This window comes from Mustela nigripes, chromosome 5 (assembly GCF_022355385.1).
Source record: "Mustela nigripes isolate SB6536 chromosome 5, MUSNIG.SB6536, whole genome shotgun sequence".
NCBI lineage: Eukaryota > Metazoa > Chordata > Mammalia > Carnivora > Mustelidae > Mustela > Mustela nigripes.
The window spans coordinates 78316412-78339874 of record NC_081561.1 but is presented as its reverse complement, the minus strand read 5'-3'; the positions used below and the strand labels follow the sequence as shown (position 1 = coordinate 78339874).

Here is a 23463-nt window from a genome sequence, read left to right as displayed (position 1 = left end):
ATACAATATGCATGTCCTGATTTGTGTCTGGTCATATTTATAAATGGAATATAAAAATGAATTAAACACGTCAATTAAGTAGAGGAAGGAGTGAGTAATATCTTAAGTACATAGATAAAATAATTCAGGTTTTCCTCTGGAGAACATGAGAAAACATCATTTCTGGACTAAATAATAAAAAAAAAAACAGGTCATGGATTATTCACAGATTCTATTTTCAAAAATCATACCCCTACCATCCATAAATATCATAATGCTACAATTTTCATATTAGTTTTCTCCCTTTAAAAAAATTTGTTACATTTCATATTAGAACAAAAATGTATATAGAATTGAAATGCAAGTCTGGGATTTAGAAAATGTGGGATTCTCTCTCTTTTTTTTATTTATCATTTTAAGTATTGATTCCCCTTCCCTCCAACCACGGCAGTATACTCATTTATACAACATGATACTCAAAAGCTTTGTGTAGAGACATAGAAGTGATGATAAAACATCCTAGACACCAAGTGCTACACAAATGTAAAACGTATGATAATGGCATGGTGGAAAGGAGGCTGCAATTAAGACCATCAGATAGGATTTGATTTTCTCTCTCCATGGAAATCATGACTGTATTATGTAGTTACTTAAATACATTTGCTTTATAGGATCTGCTCTATCTGAAAGTTGTATTAGCTGAGCTCTGAACACAAAAATTGTTTAATATTAATTCCTAGGTTAGGGGGAATATTTAATTTGAAAGAAACTTGTTAATATGACAATAATTCTACAGTTGACTGCAGAGCTTCTTTATTAATTGATTCCTGTTATCTTTTCAATCATTTTACCATCTCTTTATCCATGAAGAACACATACCAAGAGAATAAAAATTAAAGAGTATGCCACATTCCTAGGATTTTTAAGTAAATTCCCAGTTGAAAAATGTTGCTGTGGCCTAGTGAATTCACACAGAATTCAATCCCAAGGTGCCGCAATTGGTGTTAAAAAAGAAGAAAACATACGATTTCAACACAAATTCCACCTGTCCCATCCTATCAGCACATAAACACATAAGAAAAATGAGAAATCAAGTAAATGACATAACTTTTTATACTATACATAATGATCTGGGAGGTTTTAACAACAGAAATGATCAGACACCGTGAATTCACCAGTGAGGACCTAGACGAAATGAACTGTTAACTCCATTTTTTTTTTTTTAAGATTTTATTTATTTATTTGACAGATCACAAGTAGGCAGAGAGGCAGGCAGGAAGAGAGAGGAGGAAGCAGGCTCTCCGTGGAGCAGAGCTCGATCCCAGAACCCTGGGATCATGACCTGAGCCGAAGGCAGAGGCTTTAACCCACTGAGCCACCTAGGCGCCCCAATGTTAACTCCATTTTAAAAGTAGAAAAAGAAGAGATAGGACATCGAAACCTAAGATGTGCTAAGGAAAAAGGAAGTTTTCTTGATAGCTCAAACAACTTAGTAAAGGCACAGTGGGAGATAATTATCTTTCTCACAAAAGATGGACTAATCTAGAAAAAGTAGAGATAATTCTTTCCAAGCAACGATCTTGGAAAATACGGAGGAGTTATAAAAGAAACAGGTGGGAAGCCTTGAATATTACTTTTTATAATCTATTTAAAATGATAGGAGGTAAACTTCTGGAAGCATCACTTACATTTAACCATTTAATTGGAACATTATATTTTAGCATTCCATGATCTTACACCTTTCTTCCATGTCTTAGTAAATTCTATCTTTTTTTAATTGATTTTTAATTGATTTTTTAAATAATTTTTTATTTTTTATAAACATATATTTTTATCCCCCAGGGTACAGGTATATGAATCACCAGGTTTACACACTTCACAGCACTCACCATAGCACATACCCTCCCCAATGTCCATAACCCTACCCCCTTTCCCCCAACCCCCCTTCCCCCCGCAGCAACCCTCAGTTTATTTTGTGAGATTAAGAGTCACTTATGGTTTGTCTCCCTCCCAAAGTAAATTCTATCTTGAGTAAAAATTTTAACTGTCTACTTTTGATAGCATCATATCTTAACTATCTCCATTTTTTCCCAAAACCTATCAGTATGTGTTCCCTCCTGAAAGTTAGCTCTTCTATTATTCCATCATTGATTCTTTTTTATTTTACTTTTTTCAGTGTTCCAAGATTCATTGTTTATGCACCATACCCAGTACCCAGTGTTCCAAAACCCACCACTAGGCTCACCCCTCCCTTCCAAAATCCTCAGTTTGTTTCTCAGAATCCACAGTCTCTCATGCTTCCTCTCCCCTATTTCCCCCAATTCACTTTTCCTTTCCTTCTCCCAATGTCCTCCATGTTATTCTTTATGCTCCACAAGTAAGTGAAACCATATGATAATTGACTTTCTCTGCTGGACTTATTTCACTCGGCATAATCTCCTCCAGTCTGTCCATGTTGATACAAAAGATGGGTATTCATCCTTTCTGTCCATCATTGATTCTTACTGTGATCACTCCACATGTCAATCTCTGTCCTACACAATAAGGATAAGGTACTAAGAAACAAAATCAGCTCCACCTGGCCTTAGAGTTCCATTCCTAAAATAAGAATACGGGCTGACAATTTTCTTGGACTACAAATATCTTTTATTAAGTATGTCATCATTTTGACTTTTAATAACTCCAAGAAAGAAATCATATTTAAGGGCACAGCACATACATTATTTGACATATTGTGGAGGCCTAGTGAATAGTTTTTCAAAAGCTTTTTTTCCCCCTAAAATATAAAGGATTGCAGTGTTTGCTAAAAAGGAGACAAAGAAAAATGGAAACATGTTAACCAAGCCTCCCTGTGTGAGTGTTCTCTAGTCTATCCCTAGAACTTACATCATTTTTGGGATACAATTTTTTTTTAATTTTATTAAGGTATTATTTTAATTCCAATATGGTTAACATACAGTGTTATATTAGTTTCAGGTGTGTTATATAGAGTTTTAACAATTTCATACATTGCCCAGTGCTCATCACAAGTGCACTCCTTAATCCCCATCACCTATTTCACCTATGCCCCTCCCACCTCCTTTCTGGTAACCACCAGTTTATTCTCTATAGCTAAGAGTGCTTCTTGGTTTGCCTCTTTTTCTTTCTCATGCATGTCCATAGGGTACATGTACCCTTTACATTAGTGGTTTTGTATTTTAGTGGTAAATACCCAGCAATGCAATTACAAGAGCATAGGGTAGTTCTATTTTTAACTTTCTGAGGAACCTCCATACTGTTTTTGCTTAGTGGCTGTATGAGTTTGCATTCCTACCAATAGCACAAGAGGGTTCCTTTTTCTCCTCATCCTCTCCAGTGCTTTTTGTTTCTTGTGTTTTTTTATTTTAGCCATTCTGGTAGGTATAAGGGAATATCTCATCATAGTTTTGATTTGCATTTCCTGATAAGTGATGTTGAACACCTTCTCATGTGTCTGCTGACCATCTGTATGTCTTCTTTGGAGAAACGTCTGTTCATGTCATCTGCCCATTCTCAAATGGGATTATTTGGTTTGGGGACATTGAGTTGTGTAAGTTCTTTATATATTTTGAATACTAACCCTTTATCGGATAAATCATTTGCAAATATCTCCTCTCATTCAGTAGGTTCCCTTTTAGTATCCTTGATTGTTTCCTTCACTGCACAGAAGCTTTTGATTTTGATGAACTCCCAATAGTTTATTTTTGCTTTCATTTTCCTTGCCTCAGGACTCAAATCTAGAAAAATGTTACTATAGTCAATCTTGAAGAAATTACTGCCTGTGTTCTCTTCTAGGATTTTTATGGTTTCAGGTCTCACATTTAGATCTTTAATCCACTCTGAGCTTATTTCTGTGTAGGGTATTAAGAAAGTCATCCAATTTCATTCTTTTGTATATAGCTGACCAGTTTTTCCAAATACCATTTGTTGAAGTAGAACTTATATCTTAATCTTCTCTATTATAAGTCTTGTTCAAAAGGTTCTCACATCAGAAAACTCCTAAGCTAGAAATATTCATTCCTCATCCAAAGCTCAAAAATTGCTCAGCTCTTCCTGAAATACCCTTAGGGGGAAAAGTACATCTTAAAAGCAAGATAAAGCATTCTAAAATACTTCTAAAATATTATATTTGTCACTTAAGTGTCATTGGCAACAATACCCTGTATCTGTGCCACTGTGTTTCAGTATTTATGGAAATGTGTAACTTATAAAAATACTAAGATATAAAAGCATTAAGAAAAACAGTACATGTGAAATTTTTTAAAAAGGCACCCTTTGGGTCTAACCAAAGAGTGGCTTCTTCATTCATTTTACAATTATTTAATTAAATGCCCACCATATGCCAGACTGGACACTGGAGATAAAGCAATAGCTAAAAATAAAAGACAAACAGTCCTATCAGTGTGTAACTTAACATTATTAATTTCTAATTATTAAAGAGCTTAAGATCATAAAAGAGAAACTAACTGGTTAAATGCCCTCCTAGCTTTCTGCAATAGCAATTGTTCATGAAGTTTGTCTGAATATGAGTGGTTTTTCACTTAGTACATAAATGAAAATCATAAACAGGCTAGATTCATTATATACTTGAACCAAATTTAACTTAATTCATGGAATTATATTTGGAATAGTCCAAACATAGTCATGGGTTAATTAAAAAAAATCATGGATCTCCTAGGATATGGAAAATGGTCTCAAAGAGCAATGTTTTGTCCAAAATTATAGCTAAAGCTTTCAAACCCTAAATGGATAATGAACTGTAGGACAGCATCACTTTCTTAGCTTATCTTAGGTAGCATCGAATCAGGAACCCTTGAATAAAATCAGTTTTTGAAACTGACAAAAAATATGTTTTACAAGAATGAAAATGAATTTTGAATTTTTTTAAGATTTTATTTATTTATTTGAGAAAGTGCATGCGAGAGAGAAATTATGAGCATGGGGAGGGGCAGAGGGAGAAGAGGGAGGGGCAGGGCAGCCTCCATTCCAGGATGCCGGATCATGACTTGAGCTGAAGGCAGATGCTTAACTGACTGAGCTACCCAGGTGCTCGGGTGAATTTTTAAATGTAATATTGTCTGCATATAAAGTATATTTATGTGCAAAATCAATAAAGATAGGATATGCATTTTAAAATATTTCCCTTCCATATGAATTAACTTTTTCTGTTACTGGGAGGTATATAACAAAAAAAAAAAAAAAGAAAGGAGGAAAATGTGTCATGATTCTCAATACAGAAGAACTAAATACAGTTAAGAGCCACTAGGAAGAGGGAAAAAAAAAATCCAAGGAAGGGGGTGAAGCAGAACTTCACAAACCATCAGTGTCTTCGGCCAAACCTATAATTTACTCTAATAATGAACAGAATTATTAATAATGTTATTCATATTGTATATTTTAATTAACTCTTATAACATCTCCAGGAGATATAATTGAACGTTAAACATATTTTTTTGGATGGAGAATTGAACTTCAGAATAGTTAGAAGACTTATCTGCTCTTTAAGGTGATATCTTTCTGAAGAGCTAGTGGCAAAACTTGTATCCTAGAGTTCTAGTTGGAAATCCAGTGATTTTTCTAATGTGCTAGATTGAAAAGCCGGATGGTTGTATTACATGTTAAGCATGATTGAAATTTTTTGAAGAGCCAAAGGGCCTATAAGAAATGTTTTTGTCTAAAGCTTTTTCATAATCTGACATTACCAAGTTTATAAAAGCAGGTCTCCCTAGAGATCTGTTGCGGTTATGCGATTTCCTGAGGTAGTTTTTGGTTTGGGCTTTGGTTTCTTAGAATTTCACCATTAGATTTAATGTGCAAGAAGACACACTAAAACTTTTCCCAATCTAGATTGGTATTAAATAATGTGTTCCAAGACTATTTTTTTTTTTACCTTAGTGAACAGAAAGAGTCCAAATAAAGAGGGTCTATTTTGAGAGATTTTCTATAACTCAATTATACTTTCCATTGAAGACCATCCGACATTAACTTTCATTGTGTGTCAAAGATACTGAATTACCCTCTCTACTCAGGCAGATGTCAGTGATGACACGTATTTCATCCGCTGAAAATAATAAATAATCTTTATACAGCACTTACTATGGACCATACAATTTTCTTACCTATTACACATTAAAACCCTTCTCTAAAAAATAGTTTACCAAACCCTAATAAATGCATGTCCAAAAATGAGCGATTCCTAGGAAAAAATGTTAATTATATCATATTTAAAATATAAATAGCCACAAAGTATTGCTAAGATTTCTATCCTGTTACATGTCTAAATCACTTCTCACATTGAGCTATCAACATAACTATTAGCTAAATATAGGACGTTGTGTTTCTTCCTATCTCTGTTACTGATTTGTTGTGTGACCTTGGTAGAATTCTTCCATCTCTCTTCAATGACATAGCTTGCTATCTATAGTCTTTTAGGGTCTACTCAAGGAAGATTCTAGAATGTTTCACCCCTCTTAAGCAAAACTGCTCTCATATGTACTGCAAATATCACTTTTGAGCTTTATGATCAAGCAATAAAGAAAAAGAAGACCTAATATTTACTGATTAGCTGCCAACTATTTTTACATGTATTATCTAATTTAATTCTACTTTAACTGGAAATTTAAGCTCCATTGATTTGGGTTTTTGATCTCAATAAAAGAGAGTAACATGACTATGAATCCCATTCTTGCCATCTCCCAAAGACACTTTTTCTACTATTCAAAGTTCTCTCCAAAGCAGAGGAATGCATATGACAATTAAAGTTATAAAGAGGTATATCTTGATAGGTAGTTTCTGCATGCTAAGCTATAAAGTTCAGACTGGCAAAACATTACAACAGAAATTCCAAATAAAACTGAATTCATACATTTGTGTTTTCCAGTATTTAAGCAAATTCCTTCATACACAGCCTCAGCTGAGTTTGGTATAACACAGTGTTGGAGGAAAAGTGCTGCTTTAAGACAGAATTTCTTGACACCAAGACAGTTTTTAAACTTAGTTCAGTTTTCTTGAAGCATCTTGGAAACTCACCTTTTTTAGGCCCTAATAGATGCTCCATGTTTTATATTCATTGTTTTATATACTCCTCACAACAAACCAATGAGATAAAGTAGCTCCCTGAAATGACAATTGTTCTACTTCATATTCTGTTTCATACTCTCAGCTTTATTCGGTAATTGAAAAAGGCATAGCAGGCAATAAGCCAGAAAATTGAGGTAGCTATACAGGCTTTAGAAAAAATATATTCGATGTGGCAAACTCTACTAACCTTATTTCCCCTTTAGAATAGAACTTTATATGTTGCAAGCAACTTAAAATGTAGTACACCTTAGAGTTTCAATGGTACAGCTACTGGACTAAAAAAATATAATGATCCCATTTATAATTTATTCTGTAGTTCATAATCTTTTATTAAAGGCAACTAGACTTCTCTGCAAATTTAATTCTTAGATTCCTTTATTCAAGATTTTTTATGAAACTGAAAATCTGATTTAAGAAAACAAATCAAATGGCTAAATGTCTTTGTATATTAAATATACTAATATAAATATACTAAATACATTAACTAGGTACTGTGAGTTCTAAACTGTAAATGATACATACATATACACTCATTGTTGCCACACATACACCTACATTGTAGGAAGTTTGCAAAATTTTCAAACAGAGAAGTTCAATTTCAGATTGAACTCTTTAGATCTTTTTACAGAAATGCCAGTGCTCTACTTTCTTTCAAAAGGAATTTTGATATTAATTCTTCTCTGAATCAGGTATACATGTTTGGTTCATGTTCATTTCATTCACTGAAATATAAATATACACATACACACATATATATACCTTTTTTAAAGGATTCATTTTATAATAAATATCATTATGTTTCTAGCTCACTGACATTATGTATATAAGGTGACTTCAGGAAAGCCATAATCAGTTAATACTTTCTTATAGTCCAGTGTCCAATAATCGAAATTCTAAGAATTTAAAACTAAAATTTGACAAATATTTTTAAATTTATGCAAAATTGTAAGCATTATGGGTGTGTTTCTGCATAGTTTTGTGTGTATTTAAATGAAAAAGACCATTAAAGACAACACTTTTCTTGTTCTTTCACAATACCCAGTGACTCTGTTTTCTAATTAGACTAACTGAACTCAGAAATGGAGGTATGATTATTTCAAGGTGTTTTATAAAAGATAAGAAAGCATTTAAAAGTCTAAAAGAGTTGACGATGTAGGATCCAAAAAATTGGGAGCAGAAACTTATCTACTTTCTTGTTTTTTAAATATATTTAAGTAATCTCTGCACCCAACCTAGGGCTCAAGCCCACAACCCGAGATCAAGGGTTGTACACTTCCAACTAAGCGAGCCGGGCACCCCATCCTAATTTCTAATTCGAAAGCTTGCACTGGACTTTGTGTTTTTCCTTGACAAGTTGCAAGGCATCTATTTTCCTTCTATAAAATGAAGATAATTATATTAACCTACTAGACAACTCTACTAGGTAAATCCATGTGTTAATGCCCACAACGAGCTAGATACTATTAAACAGTCTAAAGCATCTGGTGCTCAAGATGCTGTTGTATAAAAGAAACTTGCAGAGAAGCACAGCTTGTTGGTCAACTAAGAGGACCTTACATAGAAAGCCTTTGTTAACGTTATGCAAAGTGCCTTTCCTAAGTGCCAGGCACTAAATAGTTCCTCAGATCTCAGTCATTCTTTATTTGCATAGATTAACTTGCTATTTGAACTAGATTATGACTGTCACAGAAAGCCAGTGCTATGAATAATAACCTCTAACACACTATATGATCTTTTTCTAAAAGTCACTTGTCTGAATAAAAACCAAATAGCATCAGATTTCCATGTTAAAATCCACATTCAAGATGACCAGAAAAAACACTGTTTTATTACCCATATCATATATCTGTGACAAGCAAATGTCTAGTATTAACTCACCATGTAAATTTAGGTTATGCCTCAAAGCTATAATGAGATTGTGATTATCTGGCTTTTGGTAAGATTTAAGTGAAATTTTGTCTTCCATATCTTCTTAAAAGTTGTATTTGTTAGAATTATCTCTTTGAAAACCTCATTTTATTCATAAGCAGGATATTAAAAGAGGAAGGGAGGAAGAGAGGGAAGAAAAGAGAGAGAGAAGCTATGCAATTTTCTCCACCTAACTCTTGTTCTAACTAAAAGAATGTAGTCAGGCCAAAACTGTATTACTTTACTCCAAAGGTTACTGCAAGACTTACAGCAGTCCTTAAATAAGTTATAAAAATTGAAACAGAACATAGAATAAGTATCTGATTGTAAAAATAGGTAACATTTCAAAGTTCATTTTATAAAAGAAGTCATTAGAACAGTACATCATTGGGTCATACCCCAATGTTTATAGCAGCAATGGCCACGGTTGCCAAACTGTGGAAAGAATCAAGATGCCCTTCAATGGACGAATGGATAAGGAAGATGTGGTCCATATACACTATGGAGTATTATGCCTCCAACAGAAAGGATGAATACCCAACTTTTGTATCAACATGGACGGGACTGGAAGAGATTATGCTGAGTGAAATAAGTCAAGCACAGAGAGTCAATTATCATATGGTTTCACTTATTTGTGGAGCATAACAAATAACATGGAGGACATAGGGAGATGGAGAGAAGAAGGGAGTTGAGGGAAATTGGAAGGGGAGATGAACCATGAGAGACTGTGGACTCTGAAAAACAACCTATGGGTTTTGAAGGGGCAGGGTTTGGGAGGTTGGGTGAGCCGGGTGGTGGGTATTAGGGAGGGCGCAGATTGCATGGAGCACTGGGTGTCGTGCAAAAACAATGAATACTGTTACACTGAAAAGAAATTTAAAAATTTAAAAAACAACTTTAAAAAAAGGAAAAAAAAACAATGAATTGTTAAGTTGAAAAGAAATTAAAAAAAAATAATATCTAAACTTTAGCTCTGATACTAAAAATAATAAAAGAGAATTCCAAGATATACATATTTTTGTTTTTAACATCCACATTAGTTAAAATTACTCTAAGAAATCTATGACTTAGGGACACCTGGGAGGCTTAGTCATTTTAGTGTCTGCCTTTGGCTCTGGTCATAATCCCAGGGTTCTGGGATTAAGTCCCACAATGGGCTCCCAGCTCAGTAGAGAGCCTGCTTCTCCCTCTCCCTCTGCCCCAACCCCCTGCTCATGCTCTCTTTCTCTCTCAAATAAATAAATAAAATCTTAAAAAAAAAAAAAAAGAAAGGAAAGAAAGAAATGGCATATTTCTAAGAACACTGGGCAAATGAAGGGATATGTAGAAATTCCCTTTACTTCAGTTGTTTTAAGGTACTAAAATTAGTTGTTTTGTTTGTTTGTTTGTTTGTTTTTTAAAATTTGAGAGAGAGAACACATGTGCATAAGGTGGGGGAAGAGGGACAAACAGAACCTCAAGCAGACTCTGCAGGGCTTGATGGGGGGAATTGAGGGGCTCAATCTCACCACCCCAAGATCATGACCGCAGCCAAAACCAAGAGTCAGACACTTAACTGACTAGGCCATGCAGGCACCTGATACTGAAATTCTTTTAATCATAATAGGATGGAGATGCCAAAAAGAAAAAAAGAAAAAAGAAAAATTTACAAAACACCTTTGTGTTTCCCAGTGATAGACTGCTGAGGTATAATACTCTCGAATGGAGTCACTGAGCTATACTCTAAGAATGAGATGTATGGGGGAGGAAATGGAGCTCAATTGATACTACATTTGGATTATTGGTCTAGTGAAGTGGATTAAAGCCCCTCTGGGAAAAGAAATATTAGCTATTATTTCATTCATTCATTTAACTCTGCTCAAAACTCTCCAATTCCACCCATCTCCCTCCAACTAAAAGGCAAATTCTTTACAATGATCCAGCTCCCGAGTGTTTTCTGACCCTTTGCATTGGGCTCACCTGTAGACCTTTATAAACCTGCTCCCTGCACTAAGGGCATCAGCTCTTTCACCTGGTGTCTGTATGGATCACTCCCACTTCACCTTCAAGGGTTTGCTCACATGTGACCTTCTCAAGGAGGTCAACCCTTATCATTCTATTTAAAATAGCAACCAATCTCTCTCTATTCCTAGACCCCCAACCCCTCTTACCCTGGTATATATGTTTGTGCATCACTCACTACATTCTAAAAATATAGGTATTCATACATTACTTATTCACTCTATATTCATATTTGTCTCCATCTCCACCCCAACTAGAATATAAACTCCAGAAAAGCAGGGATTTTTTTTTCTGTTTTACTTACTGAACACAGTCATTCATTAACCATATTCCATTACACATAGTCCTATGCTCACCAACTTCCTGCACAACTTCCTGAACTCCATCTTAGCAATTGGTACAGTGAAGAACCCATCCTCTTTCTGTCTGACTGGTATACACGGAGCCCAGCATGAGTCTCAAGAGCCATGTGACACTCTGATTTTGTCTTTCTCTAACCTCTACTTTGTTTTCTCAATCCCCACAACTGGACTTCTGCCTAAGTTCCTACCTACTTACCCAGTTTAAACTCATGCTCCTAAACCCCAATGTTGTACATTGGAAGCCTAAACAATTTGTCTGATCAGTGACAACAGTTTCTTCCCGACCTTTTTCCTAATCTCCAGCTGCGAAAAAAGAACCTATTGCAACCTACACAGGTGACTTGGAGTTATTATTATTTGTTGTTATTATTATTATTATTACCCTACTTGGAAACTTCCAGCCATACTACACCCACACAGTAGAATCCTACTAAATAGTTATGCTGACTGAAATCAAGCATGCATTTGCACTGTCTAATTCAGACAGCCAGCCACCCCACTCATCTTGCTCTGCATGGGTTAGGTCAAGGTTAACTGTTCCTATTCTGCCAATTCTACTTTGCTAGTAGTCCAGAATTCAGGCCCCATAATTCTAAAGCAGATTATGAAAGATGTGAAAGCTCAAAGTTTCAGTGAATTTTTTTTTAATCATTTAATGATTAAAAATCTGTTTGGATTAAAAGGAGGAACAATAATCTGGTCTCCAAGGTACAAGTTGAAAAGTCTATCACAACAGTCTTTGTCAATTAATAATCAGAATTTATTAAATGTATGAACAAAAAAATAGTGACAATGATCTGCTTTAAATAAATGGGGACTAAGAAAATACAAATATGTGAAATCTACCAAAAAGTAAACTTTTTTGAGATCTCACTATTGTAATATAATTGAATGGTATAAAAACTCTAAGTCATACTAGTTCAGAAATTCTTCTTCCAATTTAACTAAGTCTCTGCCATAAATATATAGACTCGTGCTTTCTTTACAGAGTCATAGTTCATATATCCCAAAGAGCTATAAACTATTTGGTTATTATTGGTAAAACTGTGTTACTAAAGTATAGGAGACCGTTATCCCATATTTCAGAATGAATTAGGGACAAATTGGCAAAGCATGTGCAGTTTTTTTCATAATTCCTAGCAATTCTTGATGGAGATTTGGTTCATTATTTTGCATGAAATCCTAGGATAGAAAACTTTTAGGAATAAGACCAATCAGCAATTTGGATACACTGACATGTGAGATAAAATATATAATATAAAATTTATATCTTTTAAAAAACTTCTACCACATCTATAATATAATTGTTAATGTTGAGTATGTTCTTATTCTTAACCCTACATTTTTTCTGTTATGAACCATTTTTACTAAACTATTAGGCCAGTCTGTAGTGACTAAGCAAACATATGTACAAAACTTACATATGTAGCAAAAGTGATACAAAAAAAATTAATAAGTCTCAGGTAATTCATGAAGCATTCTCATATTTTATAGCATAGGATGTTTCAGAACCATGCAATTAATGTGATGTAAAAATTCCATATGAAAATTTTAAGTGTTCTTGCCAAAAATGAGTGAGGATCATCTCAAACATGTTTTTATTTTAAATCCCAGAAGGTATCTAAAAACACATTTATATACATTTCATATTTTCTTGACATCTTTAAGAATTCAGAAGTTCAAATGCAAGTATGCACTCCAAAAACAATAGACTGTAATACTAGAATTGGGGGCTTAAGGAAGTACTGGAGACTTACTTGATGAGTTTTTTTTTTTTTTTTTAAGATTTTATTTATTTATTTGACACAGAGAGAGATCACAAGTAGGCAGAGAGCCAGGCAGAGAGAGAGAGAGAGAGAGAAGCAGGCTCCCCGCTGAGCAAAGAGCCTGATGCGGGGCTTGAAACCAGGACATTGAGATCATGACCTGAGCCAAAGGCAGCGGCTTAATCCACTGAGCCACCCAGGCGCCCCACTTGATGAGTTATAACTATGTCTCTGTAAAGGCATTTTATCCTAACTCATCCCTGACCAGTCGCACCTCTGATCACACATGGACATTTCTAGAAGTTAGGTGCTCCAACACACAATTTCTGAACAGCTCAGAACAGGGAGGGGCAAGAAGAAAGAGAAGGTTTCTTCTCATTTTATTTAATTCAAACCTTCCCCTTTGTCATATGCTCCTGTGGATCTGAGTTCAGGATTTAGAAAGAACATCTTATCCTCTCTTCCACAAAACAGCCATCCCCAAATTTCAGGATATCACTTGTGATTTCCTAAGTCTGTCTTTTTCCAAATGAATAGTTTTCAGTTGAGATAGTCCTCCTCTGGAAATCTTTCCAGACTTCTAACTACTCTCTTCTTCCTCCTCTGAATTGACCTATGTTTGTCAATGAAGCACTCCAATGTGTTCTAGAACAACAGCTCTCTCTGTTTCTATGAGTCTTTTTATGAGTTCATTTTTCTGTCACCATGTCACACTATAGGCTCATATTGAACTTGCTGTAATTCAGACTGCCCTTTCTCCTCCTGTTTTTGTACTCATCCCTGTATTTATAATGGAAACAAAACATTTTTGGAAGAGGGTAAATGAAGTTATTTAATGTCTGCATACAAATTAACAAAACCAGTTCTCCATAGGTTCTGTTCATGGTCCAGGCTATATAGACCTCCAAAATTCCTGAATCTGTTACTAACCAGTTTAGCCACATGAATCAATTTTGGACCACCAGCAGTTCTGATAAGCTTGGATTTTATGTTTTCCATCAGGCTATCACCGGGATAAATGAACATAAGAAAACCTCCATCACACTCCCAGAGACATCTTTCCAAATTAACCTTAAACCACTAGGCAATATTCTTCAGAAACTTCCAATCAGCTGCAATTTACCTACCATTAGATTCCCACTTCCACAAATTATTCATAAGAATATCAGGAAAAGATTTTATCTACTGCCTTGCTGAAACACAGAACCACTTTGACTACATCATTTTATTCTGTCAATCATACCTAGTTAAAAAATTTCCTTAGAATATCATTTTTACTGAATCAATGCTATTCGTACAACTCATTGAGCTAGAGAAACTACACAAGATTTTAAAGAAAAAATTAAAAACAAAAAAAATCTGGTTAAATTTCTAACTCAATTACAACATTTAAGAATGATTGCTTCTGCCGATATTTTTTTTTTAAGATTTTATTTATTTATTTGACAGACAGAGATCACAAGTAGGCAGAGAGGCAGGTAGAGAGAGAGGAAGGGAAGCAGGCTACCCCCCGAGCAGAGAGCCCAATGCGAGGCTCGATGTGGGACTCCATCCCAGGACCCGGGACCATGACCTGAGCTGAAGGCAGAGGCTTTATCACACTGAGCCACCCAGGCGCCCCTGTCAATATTCTTAATAAAATGGCACCATACTATAAGGGAAAAAAGAACTCATTCTAAACAATCAATGCTTGGCCAAGAAAGTCAACATTAGTATAATCAAAAAGAGAAAAGTTGGTAATAGCCAAAAACTTGGTCAGTCATACTCATATCCAGTGATTTTCACTTAGAGTGTGCTTTATCAGAACCACGTTAAAAAGAAAACATGGCCCCCACAATAAATGAAAGAAATCTTGGTACCATAAAAAAGGGAACTTTAGCATATAAACAACACTAGAGGTGTCTTTAGCTGTTAAAAATTAAGTTATTATCAGCTTCATGAATTTAAGTCACAACTACTCCAAGCCTCCAGTTTAAAATTTGTCCAATAATAATAATAGTTGAAGGTGAAATAAGCTCAAGGCATTTTAAAATTAGGAAACTATATAAATTTAAGGTATTATAAAACATATCTTATATGTACTTTTAATATTAGCAATTTTCAACCATTTATCCCTGAGCCAAACTTGAAATATATCACAAACGATCTATAATAATAGATTAATAGGTTCTAGGATGCAGGAGATAGCAGTCTATAGTAGATTCTATGTTGTAACTATTTTGCTCAGAATTCCTTATTGTATATATCATTCAAGTGATCTCTGAACAGAACGGCAGTATAAACTTCCCTTTCTGCATTGACCTTAGCTACAGAAATCAGAGTTAATTTTATCTTATATAATACAGAGAGAGAAAGAGACTGAGAGACAGAGATGAGAAGAGGGAAAGAGAAAAGAGAGGAGTAGAGTTAGAAATGGAGTAGAGGAAGAAGAGAGAACGAGAGGGCTGCGCAGCACACTAGGAAATTTCTCAGTGACCCACTTGATCCGTCTTCTGCATGCTTTCAGCTTCTGCTCCACTCCAAGGGAACTTTGCTTTTCTTTGCTCCCAGCTGCTTAACAGTATTAAATAAATACGTATTGTTAAAAGATATCATGTAACTAAGCAAGGCTAATATTTTAAAGCAGTTATTTTTTAAAAATCAGCAGCCAGAGATATTCTCAAACTCACTCTCATAAATTCTATTAATTAAGCCACACTGACCCCATTTTACCTCACAGAGAAGGAAAAGCAAAAATAGAAGAAAAAAGTTATATAGTGAACTTATGGTCATTTTTAATCTAGGAATTTTAATTATGGAGTTATTATTGTAGCAAGAAGATTGTACTCCTTTCAAGATAAAATAGTACTGCTAGAAATGTTAGATATAAAAACTATCAAAATGGTTAGACATAACTTTATTCCAGTTTACTAAAGAGGGATACATGTATTTCAAAACTTTGACAGATTCAGTCTCATCAAAACTTTCAAAAGCTGCTAACCTCCAGACTCTGTACTCTTAGGGTAAATATTTTGATATTTGAAACCAAACCTTAAATATTTTTTACTTTAATACATGTTTTCCGACTCATAAAAATGTTTGCTAAAATGATGTATTATAAATTATGTTTTAAAACGCTGTACATGTGCTTCTTTCAAAATTCATGATCATAAAATAACTCTTCAAAGACTCCCAAGAGCATCAGAAATTATATGCATAAAAACACTACAGCACTCTGAAGAGAGTAATTTGAGTTACATTACATAAAACCATTTTCCAAAGTCCCCTGAAGTATGTATCTGGTCACTGTGGTCTTAATTAAAGTCAACATGACATAAAAGTCTTGTCTGTATTTAAGTCAGAGGAGAAATTTCACTATTAAAAAAAAAAAAAAAGGATACGTGAGATAGGATGAGTCGGAAAAAGATGAGGAGGTCCCACTGGCATGAAAGAAAAAAAACCACTTAATTAACTACTTTACAAACTCTGTTCAAATAGTTAGAAACAAAGTCCTTAAAAAAAAAAGTCTCAGCTGCCCTCCATAAAGTTCCAAGATGAGCCACAGTTTGGGAAACATTTCTCTGCAGGGATGGAATCGGATTTGGAAAAACTTTTGATTTTTCAAGCGGTTAAAAAGTTTGCCACTTTGGAAGATTTCGGAAATCAGTTGGCAGTATGTAAAAGCGATAGCAAGTTCTCTCAGAACGAATGAACAATGAAAAAGGGCTTCATGTTCTTTGAGGGGAGGTAGGCAATCCCCCCAACACACCCACCACGATGTACTCAGGGAGTTGAAAGTGTCCTGGCATCCGGCTCAGCGCCTCTCGCCCTAGTTACCCGAGAGCAGAGCCAGAAATCGGTCCCTGCCCCGGGACTGCTGGAAGAAGGGACCAGTGAGGGGCCCCGAGCCCCGCATAGGATGGAACCTAGAGCCCGTTCCTCCACTGTACCTCTTTGCTGATGTGCCTGGGACTGCCGCTGGCGCTGCTGCTGCTGCTGCTGCTGCTGCTGCTGCTGCTGCTGCTGCTGCTGGCGCTGCGCCTGGCCGCCCCCGAGGCCCCCGCTGAGCAGCAGGACCAGGAGGACCCCGGCCGCTCCTGGCATTGCGGTGGCCCTGAGCGGATCCAAGTCTCGAGAGCCCGAGGAGCCGCTGCCGCCCAGTCCCCCGGCCCGGGCTTGTGAGCAGCAGCTGCGGGCTAAGAGGAGGAGACAGCCCCCCCTGGCTTTGGCTCTGCGGCCGCGGGAGGGTGGGGGCAGAAAGAGGACACTCCCCTTCCCTCCTCTTTCCCAGGCCCTCGTCCCGCAGCCGTCGAGGCGCAGGCCCTTAAAGGGTCCTCGGTGAAACAGCCCTTCCTATAGCCGTCCTTCCCTCGGAGAAGGGGTCATTCCTTAGCTTGATCTGTTAGCTGAACTTGTTTTTTAAATTAAAGGAGGTAACTGATAGGAAAGCACTTTGTGATCCGTAAAGTCTCTACACATGGAAAACATTATTTGTGGGAAGTCTGCACAGCTGGGAACTTGACCGAAGCCAAGTGGATGGACCTCCTGAGAAGGCCTGGCAAAGCTGTGTGCGGGCACTGTGTACCCAGGTGACCCAACGCTAGACACAGCCCCGTCCCAAAGGCCCTGGGGTGCTGTGAAGTTACCAGGGGGCTGAAGGCCGTTCCAGGCCTCTGTAAGTCAGGCCAGGGCACTGACCTACTGCTTGATAGACTGAGGGCAGGACAACCAAGGTGGAACAAAATTTTTAAATCTCCATTGCTCCACTGCAATGCTTATGACCAACGTAAAGGTTAAATTAAAAGTAAGGTTTTCAGTTCAGTCAGGGGACTTTTGTTAAAATAGGATAAAGGCCTTAGCCAGCATTTCTTCTCAGGCTCCAAACTGCTTCTCTTTACCTCAGAATTTTCCTGCCACCCCAGCTTCCAATGACAGCTCCTTGCTAGCTTTTTTATTGTTTTTTTCTTTTATGATCGGAGGTTCCCATTGTGCCTGAAAACTTCTTACTGGGTCTTATGGGATTTGCAGGCTGTCTGCTGGCTTACTCGGTGATTGGGAGTACTAATGACATCAGTGTACTATGAGGTCCCAGAGTTAGTTGTCCCATACTGAGTGGGACAATGCTACTAACCAGGGACTTCCGAATGGGCCACTGGGCATTCATGTAGGTGAAAAATTATATCTGAAGCCTAATTTAAGTCTATGCTGCACCTAAAATGTTTTGCAGGTTTGTTTGTTTTTTTTTTTTCCAGGATGCAACTACTATGTAAGTGGAGGAAATCTTATACTTTGTGTTTCTGAACTTTACCAGGAGGTGTTTACCATCTCAGAAAAATCACATCATTGATACTATGTCTGTTCATGGTAGTGTCCCCCAGACAGTATCAATACACATCTGTTGCATTGATGGTGACTCTAGGAATAGGTTCAGGCTTCTATTTTGCCTACTAAATATAGGCAAACTACTAAATGTAAGTTTTATCCAAACATTTATGTATTGAGATATACCTTGTTTTATATAGATTACTTTTTTTCCTCTTTTATTTTATACTTAAGCCATTATATTGAGTTTTTAAATACTATATTGAAAGTAAGTGATATTATCTATGAATTTCCTTTCAGCAAAATAAAGGAGGTATTGTTCCTACCAGGACTGATTGAGAACATCTGGTCAAATGACGCCCAAGGAAATGGATAGCTCTCAATATTATCCATCTTCTTTAGTTCTGTTAATATTAGTTCTAAGAAACTCTATAATAGTTTTTTGTTGTTGTTTTATTTTGGTGGGGTTTTTGTTTTTTGGTGGTTTTTTTTTTGGGGGGGTGGAAATTGCAAAATGGAGTCTGGCTCAAGTCTTGAGAATAAGACTATGATCTCTGCTATCAACTCTGCTTGTGATTCAACATAGGGGAAAAATTGTAAAATTATTTAACAAAAATTAAGATACAGAACCAGTAATATCAGAGCAATTTTTCTTCAACCTAATTAAGGTACAATTTACACAAAATAAATGCACCCATTTGATATGTTTAAAATATGTAAACTCCCAGGCCTCCTGGGTGGCTCAGTCAGTTAAGTGTCAGACTCTTAGTTTAGGTGTAGGTCATGATCTCTGAATGGTGAGATTGAGCCTGATGTTTGGCTCTGTACTCAGTGGGGTTGCTTGAGATTCTCTCCCACCCTCTTCCTCTGGCTTCTCCCCTCCCCACCCACTCTCTCTCAAATAAATAAAATCTTTTAAAAACATTTTTAAAAATGTAAACTCGCATTTGACAATGGCCCCAATTAAGCCTGTCACTTGCCCAATGTTTCTGCCCTTTTGCAATAATTTCTACAGCCTCCCACACAGACAGGTAGCCACTGCTCTGATTTCTGCCACTATAGATTATTTTAGCTATTCAGAAATTTCATATAAATGGAATAAGAAAAGAAAGGTCTTTTCGTCACTTAGCACAGTATTTTGGAGGTATGGCGATGCTGTTGCTCTATGTCAGTAGTATGTTCCTTTTCATTGCCAAATATTGTCTATTACATGGATTATCATAAGTTGTTTATACATTCACCTGAGCGGAATTTGAATTGTTCCTGTTTTGAGCTATGAAGAATAAAGCTGCCATGAATATTTGAATACAGTGTTTGAAAGGACATATGTTTGTATTTCTTAATTCCTAAGAGTGATATTATTGGGGTACTTGGTGAGTATGTGAGAAACTATGAAGTATGAACTATTACAGTATGGTTCTATCAGTTTAAACTCCCCCAGTAAGATTTGAGAGTTCCAGATGTTCTGCATGTGTGCCAACCACTGATGCTATTTAATTTTATCTTCTCTAGGTTGCACTGTGATACCTTACTGGCACTGCCACTTGCTTTTCTCTGATGAGGCTGAAAATGTTTTGATGTCCTTATTGGGCATTTATATTACTTTTTTTATGAAATGTCTGCTCAGATCTTTTGCTCATTTGTTATATTATTGTTAGGTTGTAAGATTTTAATATATATTCTGGAGAAAAATTCTTTGTCTAATACACTTTATATAGTGCCTATTGTTCTCAGGCTGTGGGTTGACTTTTCAATTTCTTGACTCATGCTGGAGGAGGTCATCAAGAGGACATGACTTCCAGCTGACCTGTGGGATGGATTCAGGAAACCAGAGGCTCCTCCTCTGTCCTTGGAATATGCATTCTGCCTGCCTGCCCTCCCAAAACTACAGCTGCCTCAAGGACACAGCCTTGAGATAGTAGTATTGTTGAGAACATCTGGACAGTAGTATTGTTGAAAACATATGCCTGAACCTAGGATCAACAAACATATGCCTGAACCTAGGAATGCCTGACCTCTATACAGACTCAAGATTCTGACAACTGGCTATAGAGCTCTTCTTAAGGCCTCCTAAGACAAGCCTCATGGAAGTTCCCTTGCTCATTAAACTTACTACCTACCAGTCTTGGAGTACTCTGCCTTTCTTCTGTCTCTCCTTGACCCCTATCCATCGGCACTGGTTTACAAACCAACAACTGCTTTCAAAGAAAAGAACTGTTTCATTTTGATTAAGTCCAATTTATGAAGATTTTTTTTTCATTTATGCTTAATACCTTTTGTGTCCCATTTTTCAGAAATCTTTGCCTGGGCCAAAACGGTGAACACCATCTTCTCTATTCTTTCCTTGAGATTTTATAATCATAGCTACTACATTTGGGTTTATGATTTATTTCAGTAAATTTTGGTGTTTGCTATGAAGTAAAGTACTTCAGGTAAGGACTCTTTTTTTTTCATGCAGATACCCATTCATTTCAGCACCACCTGTGGAGAAATCATTATTACCCCATCTGATTACCTTGTCCCTTTTTCAGAAGTTGATCATATGTGGGTCTATTTCTGGACTCTAAATAATATATTTATTTATGCCAATATCACAGTCTTTGTAGCTTTATAGTAGCTTCAAAGTTAGGTAGAGTAAACCCTACAATTTTGTTTTGCAAAACAAAACTCTTTTGACTATTCTAAGTCCTTTACATTTCCATATACATTTTTCAGTCAGCTCATCAATTTCTACCCCCAAAAAATAATATAGGAGGGACTTTTCATTGAATCTACAGATTAATTTTGAGGGGACTGATATTTTAGCAACAGTGAGTCTTCCAATCCATTAATACAGCCTGTCTTCATTTATTTACATCTTTATTCTAAGCACTGCTCTGTAGTGTTCAACGTGTATGTGTTAAAATTTACCTTAAAATTTACCTCTTAAGTGTTTTGTGTTTTGCTATTATAAACTGTATTTTTCAATTTAATGTTTCACATTAAATTTAATATGCTAATAGTAGTACAAGTGATTTGAGTATTATACATTGGATTCTGCAAAATTGTTAAAGTCACTTCAAATAGGCTATAGGTAGATTCTTCAGTATATCTCATGTATAGGATCATGTTATCTACAAAGGCAGTGTTACTTCTTCCATTTTAATCTGTATGCTTTTACACTTTTTTCTTGTCATATTGCACTCGCTATGACTTGCAATAAAAAGTTGAATAGAAGATATTGGGGAGGGTTTGTGCTATGATGAGTGCTGTGAATCGTGTAAGACTGATGAATCACAGACCTGTAGCTCTGAAGCAAATAATATGTCATATGTTAATTTTTTTAAAAAGACTAAAAAAAAAAAATGTTGAATAGCAGTGGTAAAAGTAGACATTTTTGCCTAGTTTTTGATCAGAGGGGAAATCAGTAATTCACTGACTATTATGATGATGTCTATGATGATGATAATTATGATGAGGTTTTCAGTACATCTTATTATAAAATTTCAGGAAGTTCCCTTCTTTTGCTGAGAGTTTTCATAACAAATGCATAATAAATTTGGGCAATGCTTTATTGTATATAAATAAATAAATAAATAATTTCTTTCTTTATTTGGGTGATATGATGAATTACAGTGACTTATTTTTTACTGTTAATCAATCTCCCAGTCCTGGCATAAAACATGATATGTCATGATATAGTATCCCTTTTATAGGTTTCTAGTTTTCATTTACTAATATTTAGCTATCATATTTCTATCTGATTCTGATATCAAAGTAATGCTGGCCTTATATAATTAGTTGGAATATGGTCCTTCTGAAAGAGTTTGTGTAGAATTTGTATAATTTTTTCCATAAATATTTGACAGAACTCACTGGTGAAATCATCTGAGCCCATAGTTCTCTTTTGAGGGAATTTTTTTTACTACAAAGTCAATGTTTTAAGTAGATATAGAATGATTCTGATTTTCTATCATATCAGTTTGGTGACTTGTAATTTTTAAGGAATTCATTTTATCTAAGTTGTCAAATTTGTTGGCATAAAGTTATTCATAATATTTCTTTATTATCCTTTTAATGTCTTTATGATTGGTGCTGATGACCTCTTTTTCCTGATGCTGTAATTTGTGTCTCCTCTATTTTTTTTACATCAAGTTTTTTTTATAGGTATCTGTCATTTTTATTTATTCTTCGATTTTTTCTTTATTCATTCTATTTTATTCTTCTATTCATTATTCTATTCTTTCTATATTTATTTCCTTCTATTATTTGTCTGATTTTTGTTTATATTGATTGATCCTTGTATCTTTAAAATTCTCTTCCTTCTACTTATTTTAGGTTTACTTTATACTTTAACTTTTAATACTAGAAGTTTAACTCATTGATTAGAGACCTATCTTCTTATATAATTTAGGTAGCTATTATTGTATCCCACAATTTGGAATTTAAAAAAATTAATGCAAAATCTTTTCTTTTTTGTGTGTGGCTTCTTATTTGACCTGTGTGTTATTTTGAAGTGTGTTGTTGCTATGGTCTCAATAGTTGTGTCTCCCCACGATTCATGTTGAAATCCTAATGCCCAAAGTAATATTAGAAGGTGGGGCCTTTGGGAGGCAATTAGTTCATGAGGACGGAGCCTTATAAATGGGATTAGTGCTGTCATAAGAGATTCTAAAGAGCTCCCTTTCCTTTTTCTGCTATGTAAGGACACAGAAAAATAGGACCCGTATGAACCAGGAAATGGGTTCTCATCAGGTGTTAAAATGTGCCAGCACCTTGATCTTGCATTTCTGTCTCCAAATCTTGACAAATAAATTTGTCTTCTTTATAAGCCATCCAGTCTATGGTATTTTGTTATAGCAGTCAGAATGGATTAAGACAGTTGTTAATCTCCAAATTTCTTAGGTCTTACTAGGTATCTTATTGCTATTCATTTCTAATTTAGTTTTCCTATGGGCAGAGAAGATATTCAGTATGATTTCAATATTTTTTTTAAGATTTTATTTATTTATCAGAGAGAGAGAGGGAGAGCGAGCACAGGCAGACAGAATGGCAGACAGAGGCAGAAG

At 35.7% G+C, this 23463-nt stretch overlaps 1 protein-coding gene across 1 annotated transcript in view; it reads right to left on the bottom strand.

The window, feature by feature from the left end:
- LAMA2 (laminin subunit alpha 2) overlaps positions 1–17262 on the bottom strand; it is a 638355-nt gene extending 621093 nt beyond the window's left edge. The window contains exon 1 of the mRNA XM_059400698.1: positions 17044–17262. Coding sequence (XP_059256681.1) covers positions 17044–17197 — 154 coding nt within the window. The 5' untranslated portion in view covers positions 17198–17262. The remainder of the gene's footprint in view (positions 1–17043) is intronic.
- Between the last annotated feature and the right edge of the window lie 6201 nt (positions 17263–23463).